This window comes from Opisthocomus hoazin, chromosome 7 (genome assembly GCF_030867145.1).
Source record: "Opisthocomus hoazin isolate bOpiHoa1 chromosome 7, bOpiHoa1.hap1, whole genome shotgun sequence".
Lineage (NCBI taxonomy): Eukaryota > Metazoa > Chordata > Aves > Opisthocomiformes > Opisthocomidae > Opisthocomus > Opisthocomus hoazin.
Genome location: NC_134420.1, coordinates 56,004,294 through 56,016,434, shown reverse-complemented (window position 1 = coordinate 56,016,434; position 12,141 = coordinate 56,004,294). Strand labels below are relative to the sequence as shown.

The 12,141-nt window shown below is 40.7% G+C and overlaps 1 protein-coding gene across 7 annotated transcripts in view; it reads left to right on the top strand.

Annotated features, from left to right (window-relative positions):
* CCDC88C (coiled-coil domain containing 88C) overlaps positions 1–12,141 on the top strand; it is a 98,552-nt gene that overhangs the window by 62,834 nt on the left and 23,577 nt on the right. For all 7 annotated transcript variants that reach the window (XM_075426163.1, XM_075426166.1, XM_075426162.1 and 4 more), the window contains exons 13-16: positions 2,086–2,267; positions 6,785–6,922; positions 8,368–9,438; positions 11,681–11,808. In XM_075426163.1, coding sequence (XP_075282278.1) covers positions 2,086–2,267; positions 6,785–6,922; positions 8,368–9,438; positions 11,681–11,808 — 1,519 coding nt within the window. The remainder of the gene's footprint in view (positions 1–2,085; positions 2,268–6,784; positions 6,923–8,367; positions 9,439–11,680; positions 11,809–12,141) is intronic.

Below are 12,141 nucleotides of genomic sequence, written 5' to 3'. Positions count from 1 at the left end.
GTATGTCTTTTATTGATTACTCACCTGATTGTGCTAAGACTTCCATGTTTGGCTTTGTGGACTAGGAACAGTTTAACTTCAAAACAAAGGAATAAATTAGAGTAAGGAGATGTTCAGTTTTCAGTAAAGCTGTCTAGAAGAATAGCTTTGTTTTGTAAAATAACTGAAAGTATGCCAGGTACCAGTTTTCAAATCTACTTGTTGTCTATGATCTGATGTCTCTTTAAGAAGATTAATGGCTAATGAATTGTTACTTTTAATTAATAATCTTGCAAAGCAGGTTTACCTTACCCTGAGAAGTGAATGGCACTCTATTCCTCCTTCTCTGTAGTCAAGGATGTTGCTTATTACATTAGTCAGCAGAGAAGGAACACAATTCTCTCAAAATCTAAATTTTGATGAAGACTATTTCAGGAAAATGTAAAACTGTATAATCTTTTGGCTTATTTTAAATAGCAAGTTTTGATTTCCTGAGTTGGTTTCACTAGTGGTGTAATAGAAGGAAGGATGCTAATTTTATTTTGTGATCTTATTTATTCATTTCTGTCATTTTTTTTAAAACGCTGCTCAGCAAATTTTGAAAGTTATGTTTGAAAGATAAGACTTCTCCACTGTGATGATGCTTAGCATTTCAGCACTGGAGTTCCAGGACCTCTCTGATTAACTAAAGAATAAAAAGAGAGTAAGAGGAACCAAGAACATTACTGATGTTCTTGTATTCAGTAGGGAAAAAAAAAACAGTGAAGGAAGCCTGATTTTAGAAAAACTAAGAACACTCATCTTTGAAACTTTAAATTATTTCACAGAAGTGCTGTCCCACTTTTACAATAATTCTTTTTAAGAAGTTCTGTTTCAGTGCATGTTGCTGTTGTGAATGCATCTTGTTTGTACAAATAGAGTTAGTCTGCAAAGCTCTTTTGGAAAACCTCCTGTTCTTGTATTTCAAGTTCAAGTCTGCAAGGGTGGCAGATAGCAGAAGATTTTACCTGGTAGTCTGGAATATTTTATTCAAAATCATTTAAAAAATGAACATGGGAAGAAGTCATTTAGATGGGCTTTGCTTCAGGACAGAACTCAAGAGGAGTATTTATTTTGAGTCTTCATTTGACCAAAAATCTCCAGGTGATGCTCCGTAAGAGACAAATGGGATTTTACCGTTCTCAGAAATTTGCTAGTTCTAAAGTACTCAGTGTGCTGTATGAAATGATGCTGATTATTTAGCAGGAGTGAATAATTTTCTGAGACTTAAAGACAATATTGAAGTCAGTTTCGTATGAAATGTGGTTTTGAGGTGAAGGGTAGCAATTGTTCCATGTGAAACAGAGGGTTGCTTTTATAATTATTCAGATGCTGAGCAGAGAAATGAACAGAACAATGGGCTTTGGTGCTGGTAGATAAGGCTATGAGAGGTAGTGAGACTTTTGATCTCAAACATATAGAGTAAAATAACATCTCTGTTGTGAAACTTGCATAAATTTTGTTAGTTCTTAGATTTCAACCTCAGACACTTCTCTATGATCAACATTCTGATGGATGTCACATGCCTGGGTACCTGGTAGTAAAATATCTTCCCTGATTCAGCATATTCGTGATGAAGTAGCTGTGAAAGTAGACACTGGAACTCACTTTTGTAAGAACTTTTCCTGTGACTAAATATGATTGAATACGTAAGTTTTCACTAGCATTTGGAAGTGCACCATCTTGCTTTATTAGCAAACACTTCACAGTGGTTTACTTCCTGCCTCAATTTATTTCCTCTGATGGAAGTATCAGAGGGTATCAAAGTATATTTTGCTGCTAGCATTAAACATGCTACTAACATGACTAAAGCAATTTTACGAAGAGTTAGGGAAGTAAGTAACTTTCAAGATGGTTATCTGTTCAGATACTTGCCTATTTATTAAAGGTCTTAATTGTTACCGGTGAAAATGGGTTCTGTTTTTAACAAAGTGTTTACTTAGCAGTCAAGCTGAAGTGATAAGGATCTGACTGCGATTACCTTCATACAAGTGAATCTTAAGGACCTAGGAAGGGAGATGTTTGTGAATTGGTTACTGCCACCTTCTGATTCTCATGTTTCAACAGCCAGGAAGTCCTTTGTGTTTGAGTTGAATGAATGTGCTTCAAGTCGCATACTGAAGCTAGAGAAGGATAATCAGAGCTTGCAGAACACAATCCAGGAGCTGAGAGATGCCTCCGTGACCTCCAGAGAGAGCACCCTAAAGTTTGTGGAACTGGAAAAGGAAAATCAACAGCTTAGCAAAAAGGTATTTTGCTCACGGGAACAAACAGATCTCTTCGGTTGTAAACGTGGTGCACATGGGGCTGTACAGCATTCCTGGAATGATGAGGGATTGCAGGGAATTCATCCGTGTTCCCCAGAAGACTGGGAATGGATTTGGGCCCATCTGCTTAGTTGTGTTCTAACATTGGTGTATTCTGTTGCCTTCTACTTCACTGCCTACTGAGGTGCATCATTGTAAGCAAAAGTGACTGTTCCTGTCTTTCAGGAAAAAAAGCTGTCTTTCAGTGCTCATTTGCCCTTGTCAGATTGTACCATTGATTCTATCCTGTTCTGTCATCTTATGGCAGTCGCTATTAGGCAAGGCAGCCGTGGCAACATTGAAGTGTAAGTCTTTTTTGCTGTCCATGATCCTGGATCACCTCTTTCTCTTTGTCCTTTTGGCTATTAGAAGTTACCAGTGTCTCCCTCTCTGCAAAGATCTGGGTTCTTTTAATCTTTGTAGTAAACATGCAGGTCATCACTTTTTAAATTTATTTTTATAGATGTGTGTTACACTCTATTATTAACTATGATTACATTTAGCTCAAATGCCAGCTCAGTGCTTGTACTTGTGAAACACTGTGCTCAGTTCACCTTCAACCACTAGCTTTATTTTTGTCTGGCTCATAACTTGCGTCTTGAACTCTGATTAACTGAGCCAAGTGCCCGTTGGGAAAGCTTGCTAGTCTGTATAGAAAAAATTTCCATGCCATTTTTTTCCACATTCCTACCTTTGCTAAATTAGCCAGAATATAAGGCTTACTTCTCCTCATTACTGCTGTAACCTCTGTGTGAGTGAGACCTTGATAGAAAGATTTCAGTCCTCTCTGGCCTGTTTATGGGCTAACTGAATGCTTTAAAAGACAAGGGGAGAAAAAATCTGAATATGAAGTGCTGGTCATGGATTACTAGATTATAACTAGTAGAGTGCCAGTTTCTTTACCAAGGAGATCAGGTATCTATCACTGGATCATTCCATCTTCTAGAGAGATTCTTTTGCCAAGTTGAGAAACCAGTTTTGCTTCTCGGCTTTGTTCTGTGAACAGGGAAAATTGCAAAGATTCAGTTCAGTGTACTCCTCCTTCCACACTCCCATTTATGACCTGCTGTGTATGAGCAACTCGCTGGAGCTCTAATTTACATACTTAAAATTTGAGATCAAGGCATATAAACCACTCAGCAGATACCTGTGGTGAATCTGCAATTTAAATCACTTGAACAACTGTGGTCAACCTTTTGGCTTTGCCCCAGGCAGATTCCTGTGGGCACCTCTTGTTATGGCACTGTATTGGTGCCAACAGTTGTGATTCCAGAATTAGTCTGAAGTTTTTGATGATGAATGCCTTCATGTGGTGGGGTCACCTACAGGTCTGGTAGTTAAATAAGGCAAAAAATAGTAGTGGGGAGTGCCTGTGTTTTGAAAGGGGTGCACTGTATGCATCAGACCCATGAGGGAAAAAAAGGCAGTTGAAAATACTGCTATTAAGTGCAGTTGAAATGCATGAACCCTTCACCAGAGAAACACAGAATACGATGGGAGCTGTTGACTGAATACCGGAGGCCAGTCAAGTTGTGGATGGACTTCATCTCCCATTCAGGGATATTTGGGAAAAAAAGGTAGTAGACAGTGTTCTGTAGTCTGAGAGACATACAGTTGTCTCTCAGTGTACAGAGACCTGGTAGATGATATGTAAAATAGTCTTGACTTCATAGAATCATGGAACGCTTTGGGTTTGAAGGGACCTTTAGAGATCATCTAGCCCAACCCCCCTGCAATGAGCAGGGACATGTTGTTGCTGAGAGCCACCTCTAACCTGACCTTGAATGTTTCAAGGGATGGGGCATCTCCCACCTCTCTGAGCAACCTGTGCTAGTGCTTCACCACCCTTATCATAAAAAATTTCTACCCTATATCCAGTCTAAATCTACCCTCTCTTAGTTTAAACCAATTACTCCTTGTCCTGTCGCAACGGGCCGTGCTAAAATATCTGTCCCCATCTTTCTTATAAGGCCCCTTTAAGTGCTGAAAAGCTGCAAGAAGGTCTCCCCAGAGTCTTCTGTTCTCCAGGCTGAACAGCCCCAGCGCTCTCAGCCTCTCCTTACAGGAGAGGTGTTCTTGTCATTTGAGCATTTTTGTGGCCTCCTCTGGACCTCCTCCATCAGGTCCATGTCTTTCCTGTGCTGAGGGCTCCAGTGCTGGACGCAGGACTCCAGGTGGGAATAGAGGGGCAGAATCCCCTCCCTTGACCTGTTGGCCACGCTGCTTTTGATGCAGCCCAGGGTACGGTTGGCCTTCTGGGTTGCAAGTGTGCAGTGTTGGTTCATGTCCAGCTTTTCATCCACAGGTACCCACAAGCCCTTCTCGGCAGGGCTGCTCTCAATCCTTTCATCTCCCAGCCTGTACTGATAGTGGGGGTTGCCCAAACCCAGCTGAAGAACCCTGTGCTTGGCCTTGTTGAACCTCATGAGGTTCACACGGGTCCATTTCTTAAGCTTGTCCAGGTCCCTCAGGATGGCATCTCATCCTTCTGGTGTGTCAACTGCACCACTCAGCTTGGTGTCATCTGCAAACTTGCTGAAGGTGCACTCGATCTCACTGTCTATGTCACTGATAAATATGTTAGAGTGCTGATCCCAGTATGGACCCTGAGGGACACCAGTTTTCACCGATCTCCATCTGGATGTTGAGCCATTGACCAATAATCTCTGGATGCAACTATCCAATCAATTCCTCATCCACCAAACAGTCTGTCCATCAAACCTATATCTCTCCAATTTGGGGAGAAGGATGTTGTGGGGGATGGTGTCAAAGGCCTTCCAGAAGCCCAGATATATGACATCCATTGCTCTTCCCTTGTCCACTGTTGTAGTCACTCCATCACAGAAGGCCACTTGGTTTGAGATGTTTGAGTTTTTTAGTCTCTTCCTCTAATGTGCTTTTGTATTTCTCGCACACATGTATCCCCTTAATTAGAGGGTATGCACGTCCACAAGGGGATGTGCTAGGGGAAAGGGGGACAGTAGGGGTAGTCTCTGATTCATTGCAGAATGGCTTCTATGATAGGCGAAGGAGAGGGCAACAGTTTTTAAGAACTGTTAAAGACAAGCACATATAAAGACACAGGACAAGAGACAGAAGTGTTTTTTATTCTCAAAAGTTTTATGCCTATGGTTCTTTGTAACTTTCCTGAGATACCCATAGTAAAATCTTGCCTCCCTAAAGTCATTTAACTGAATTCAGATTTCATCCACTGTCTGAGACTTTCAAAAATTGTCTGATGATGCTTGGCTGTCTACTGTTCTAGTGCTACATCTTTTTTCCCTTTCTTGCAAGGTTTTCAGAGGAGCTAATAATAGAAAATCCTCCTTTCAGGCACAGTCAAGTAGCAGCAGTCCAAGTACGTGTTTTCTCTGCATTCCTAACTTGGACTGAAACAAGCTGTCAACAGTAGTTTCTTACTTGTCTGCAGTTTTCTGGGAGGTGCTAATGAAGACCAGCTATTGCTGAGTTACCGAGTTTGTTCCAGCTTTCTCTGAACAGCTCCTTTGAGCCCACTGCACCTTAACATCGTTATGTTCCTGACTGTTAAGCTTTTCTCGTCTTCAATCTGGGCAGTCCCTGCTTGTTTAAACGCTTCCTGTAATGAGGCACATGTTGACATAGGCAGAGCCCAGCCTCCAGCTATTTCCCACTTGTAAGAATTACTTTTAATATCTTTTTCATTGACCTTTTCACTGTTGACCAAGGTCATAATACCAACACAAAAAAACGAGCTGATTCTTGTGCAGAGCTGTAGGTGCTCACAGTCCTTCAGAAGCGTAAGAAGGCATCCTTCCTGATTGGGGGAGCCTAGCTCTCTAAATCCCATGTTTCAAAATGCTGAAGAGCTACTGCTTTTCAGTGCTTAATGCATTATGAGTACAACTTTCAAAAGGAGGAAGTAAGAAGACATTTATTCAAGGACTGGGATCTTATTCACAAATCTTTCAAATCCAGTATTGTCACCTGCTGGGGAAAACAGAGGGCCAACAAAGTACAGAGAGAGGGAAAGTAAACTTGGAAACTCCAGTGCTTTTTCTGTTCCTGATTTTTTTTTATTCGGTTGCGCACTGATATGTCTTAACTTTCTATGAGTTCACTGTAGATAAAGGCCATCATTGATGGAGAGGCTAGGAGGAGGCAAGTCCCTCAGAGGTGAGCACCAGAAGCTTAAATCACTGACGATAGGAGCATAGCAGGGCATTCAGACAGGGCAAGCATTTCTTACTGTTGTACTCTGTATGCCCTGATCTTTATAGGCATGAAGGAGATTCTTGGCACCGTGAGAAAAACAAACCAGTGCATTTCCTCCTCTGAGACTGGCGAGCTGCAGAAGGGAAGGATTACATCTTTCAACCATAGACCCCATCTCATTCCTCTCTGGTCTTCAGAACAACTAAGTGCAAACAGCTGTTGTGTCAAGCTGTGGCTGATGTGTTTTGGTGTATCTCTCCACACAGATTGAGAAGTTGCAAAATCAAATTGAAAGAGAGAAGCAAAGTAATCAAGATCTGGAGAACCTGAGCGAGGAGCTGATAAAAGATAAAGAACAGCTACAAGTCGTCATGGAGACTCTAAAAGCTGACAAAGACAGACAGGTGCAAACTTCACAGATGTGATATAAAAGCATTTGCTCAGTAGTGGTAATTTAATGATGCCATTTAGAGCATCAGGTTCTCTCAGGGATATAGCGCAATTTGAGAGCTATTAAGTGTAGGTTGAACTTGTTCAAGTGTAGGTAAAAAGCTTCTTCAAGCAAAAAAGCATGTTTTGCTAGTTGCTGCTCTTGTTACCTTAGGGAGATCTTCAGGTTGTTGTAAGGACAGACCTTCCCTCTTTGGGGAAAAAAAGACCTGATCTTACTGAATGGGATACCAACTGGTTTTAGGACATGCAAGTAAAACCCCATTTTATTGCAGAAGATTGATCTTCTGCCAGCTCTGTCCTGATTGGTTTGGTTTGGGTTTTTTTACCCACTGAACATTTTTGTTCTGTTTTAAAAAGATGCTGAGAAAGCGTTTGTCTTACGGATTGATATTTAAATGCCCTTCAGCTTGTACTGCTGTGCTGCAGTTCATGTCCAGTGCCTTGAAACTATCCTGTTACAGGTTCATGCGAGATATTGTCTGCATTAATTTGACTAGTAGAGAAAATCCAGACACAAATGATTGAGACTGGTCTGTATATTTTCAACCTGCAGTAAAATTTACTCCCAAGTTTTGTGCAATGAAGATTCAACAACAAAACGTCTTATTTGTGTAGTTCTTTTTGTCTTGAAGGATCCTTACCCAGACTCGTACCTGGGAAACTGCACTTTACCACCAAAGTCCTACGTTTCAGTTAGAACACGTAGAGACTTTGTGGTAAGAATGAATGAATGCTTCACAGGTAGGGCAGGAAATAAAACCAGAAGTAACCTCAATTGTCGGAAGACAAGAGATTCTGATTTTTTTCAAGGCCTAAGTCCTTTTTTATTTCTGTGGATGTTGTCTAGAAAAGAATTAAATGCAAATTGCAGTCTAAATCAGAATTGCTTCAACTGAAATCTGACCAGTGGGGTAAGTGTACTGTTCTTACAGAAACTGTGTCCTTAGTGAGATCTCTAACTGCTATACATTTTCAAACGTTTTGGGGTTTTTGATGGCTTATCACAGATAATTTGTGTCTTCAGGTCCCAAGGATGAATGTAAACCTAGACAGAAAGATACCATTTGTTAGGAATGATTCCTAACAAAGCATTTTCTCCAAGGTGTTCTCTGAAGGTCCTCTGTCTACTTTTTCCTTCTGCCTTGACCTTCTTAGCTGGCAGCAGGAATATAGCACTTTTTTTAGTTTGTTAGAATCATGGGTTACCAGAGGTAACAATTTTTTTCATAAGTTGGGATTGTTGGTTTTAGTTAGGGAAAGCTGGTGAGAAATTTATCTTGGATTAAATCGACATAGTTTTGCTAACAATCATCTGTCTGCTTCAGGACTAATTTATACAGCACTTTGTGGGGTATAGAGGAGTAATATTTGTGTGACTTATTTATTGTTTATGTAGATAAAGGACCTTAAACAAGAAAATGATCACCTTAATCAAGTGGTCTTATCCCTGAGACAAAGATCTCAAGTGAGCAGCGAGGCAAGAGTAAAAGATGTAGAAACAGAGAACAAGATCCTGCATGAAACAGTGACAGAGACTAGTAGTAAATTGAGCAAGCTGGAATTTGAAAAGAAACAATTGCAAAAGGATTTTGACCAGGTTAAAGAAAAAGTGGAAAGAGTGGAAGAAATGGAAAAAGAGCTCCATCGATTGGAGAGGGAGAATGAACAGCTCACAAAGAAGGCAGCAGCAATGAAAATAGTGACTGAAAAAGTGGAAGTTCTTGAGCAGGAGAATGGGGATCTGGAAGTGGAAAACAGGAAACTAAGAAAATCCCTGGACACATTGCAGAATATTTCCATCCGGCTTGGGGACCTGGAAAGGGACAACAAGCAATTGGATGAAGAAAATCTGGAGCTTAGGAGAGTGGTGGAGACCATGAGATTTACCAGCGCAAAAATGGCACAAATAGAAGCAGAAAATAAAGATTTGGAGAGGGAGAAAGAGGACTTAAGAAAGAATGTGGAAATGTTAAAAGCAATGAGCAAGAAATCGGAGAGGCTGGAGCTAAGCTATCAGAGTGTTAACTCTGAAAACCAGAGACTTCAGCAAATCGTGGAGAACAGCAGCAAAAAGATCCAGGAGTTGGAGAAAGAAGTGCAGGGAATGGAGAGTGAAAATCAGGTCCTTCAGAGAAAGCTGGAGGAGCTAAAGATTTCTGTGAAACGGCTGGAGAGGTTAGAAAAGGAGAACAAAGCCCTAGAACAAGAAATGTCTCAGCTTGAGAAAGACAAAAAAATGCTAGAGAAGGAAACAAAACGGCTTTGGCAGCAAGTAGAGCTGAAAGACGCTATTTTGGATGATAGTACAGTAAAGTTGGCAGTTGCTGAGAAAGAAAACAAGACACTAGAAAAGGAAATTGCTCGATTCAGAGATTCATCTAATAAGCTGAAAGAATTTGAAAAGGACAATAAAGATCTCATAAAGCAAGTTACAATTGATAAAAGAACACTAGCTACATTGAGAGAGGTAAGCAAAATTATACTACTTGTTTCAGTACGATGCTGGTTTTTTTTCAGCTCTGTGAAGTACCAAAGGGAGACATCTGTCCCATGACTACTTAATACACGAGCTAGGAGAGCTTCACAGCCTGAATAGCCATCACTGGATAGTGATGCCTTGGAAAGAGGAACCTCCCAAAACCTGCAGTGTATGGGGTAGCTGTAAACCAAAGGCTTTGCTACTTTCCCTAACCCTGTGACCACAAAATTGTTTGCTAATGTGAGAGCTCCAGCAGGGATTGACTCTTGAGCCTAGAAATTAGAGCACTTGTTGAGGACACGTTGACATCCCTATTCTAAAACAGACTTAGCTAAGAACCATCCCAGATGACCAACCTAACCCTTTTAGTAACAGCTGTGCCACATTTTTGCTTTACAACTACTTAGTGTTTTTCCTCAAAAGCTTCCCTGCAGAGTGAGAGCATGCTAAGCAACTCTGTTAAGTGGCAGCAATCCCTTCCAGCACCCCTCTGTACTGCAGAATGCAGCAATTGCACTTTTCCTCATGGTGATCTTTTAAAAATACATAATTAACATTAGGACATTGGCAAACGAATGATGTGTGTGCCAGAACCTGACACTCTTAGAAGTGGCCTGTGAGCAGATTGGGGTTATTGCAGCTTACTCTCATTGCCTGCCCCAGCTGCTGTTGTCCTACCAGAAACAGGATTTCCTTTGAAAGAGCATTCAAAGGAAAATGGTCACTGCTGTGGTAGCTCAGTGAAATAAACAAGTTTAGCAACACTAAATCAGTAAGCAATTATATACTTGAAGATTTAATTTTCTTTTAGTTTTTGAAGCATTAGTGTAATTTTGAGGAGGACAAAGTTTATCAGAAACATTTGAAACAGTCCCAAGTTGTGTTTCTATCCAATGTTCCGAAAAAATAAGTAAAACAATACCTTTTCTGAGAAGGCTCCTTTTAATCTTGCCCTTCTCAGACTTCTGCAGATTTCCAGTGGTTCAGACCCATACAGAAGCCTATCTTCTTTCCTCAGTTACTTTCTATAGATTCTAAAGGAGTTCATGGATGTTGAAGGGACCTGGTTACAGACCTTGGACTGGCACTGACCTTAGCTTTACCTTTTTTCCCTTGCCATGTGAATGAATGTATGGCTGAATTTGTGGTATCGGAGGACTGATGAATACCTACAGTTTGTTTAATAAAATGGGGTTTTTAATTTTATTCTTGCTTCTGTATGATATCCAGGATAATTTGTTTCTCTTACTTGAAGTGCTTCAGTAACTTTGTTCTTTCTTCATGCCTTGTTTAAGAAACATTTCTCATGTTTCTGCTAAAAAGTTAGTTCTCTGTGGTACATTTGTATTTTGGAAAATTTTGAATGGTAGGAATCTATGTACCATAAGTGATTTGTCCTTTTTAAACGTACAGGCTGGTATTATGTCTACACAGACCACTTTACTGGCAGAACAGCAAAGCATTGTCCCGATATTCCTTCTAGAACAACTCCATCACATCTCCTCCTCTTATGACTTCCTTGTCTGGTTCTGCTTAAGTTTCTTCGGAAGAAACCTAAATGAAACCAGAATGGGACAGTAGATACCATAATAAGTGACCAAGCTTTCTAGTGTCCAGAAATGTCCTAACTCTTACATGACAATGTAATGATGCTTTTTTAATTTGGCGGTAATTTATTGTATGTCAGAAGCTCAGAATCAATAGTCAAAAATGCACTATTACTGAGTCCCTGGGTAATAACACCTTAACCGTTGTCTCGGGAAACTTCCATACTGAAGTCCTACCATTCCTATGCATGTGTGCCAGTGTTGGCTGAGTATTTCAGCAGGGCTTTGTGTCCTTGCTGAGAGGTGGGGACTCCCGCTGCCGGTGTCCCCTGGCCCACACATGTACCTGCTGTGGCACAAGGGCAGGGTGTCCCCTGGCCCGCAGACATTCCCTCCTTTGGCAGGCGGGCAGGATGCCACTGTTGGCAGAAGTAATTCAGTACAGTGAGGAAGACAAAGGCCAAAAGAAGCATTCTTCAAATGTATTCCAAGTAATCTATAAATAAAAGCAATCAGTTTAATTCTGTACTCATCTGTCACTGATGAAGAATTTAGCTGACCTGCTTGGAACTGGGATTTTATCCAATAACGTATTCAGTACTTTAAAAAAAAAAAATATCTATAGTCCTGGCTAATTATCACCACCCTTTGCACAGCAACTAATCATGTTAGTACTGTTACAGGATTTAGTCCTGGAAAAGCTGAAGAGTCAACAGTTTTCTAGTGAGCTGGACAAACTGAGCCAGGAGCTGGAGAAGATAGGATTGAACAAAGAGCTGCTGCTACAGGATGACAACGGCAATGATGACATGTAAGGAAACTGAACTCTTAGTCATTCTTTTGACTCTGCAGGCTTTTCCTCAGCCTAACTCAAGACCTTTGCCCTTTTTTTTTTTTCTCATTGGTCTCACTCCAATTAAACTTATCAATTTTGGACACAAAGCATATTTTTCTGTGGCAAGTTTGGCAGTATACTGCAAGTTTTGCAAAACTTTTTCTTGGATGGAAGGAGGAAATGCCATTTTCTCTCTCCATGCTAGCCACTGTTACTACAGTCCCCCTCCTCAGTAGAGTAGCTGGGTAGCTATTTCAGTGTGTGTTCCTCCTCATGTTCTCCTTACAAGTAAGAATAGTGTCTATTAGA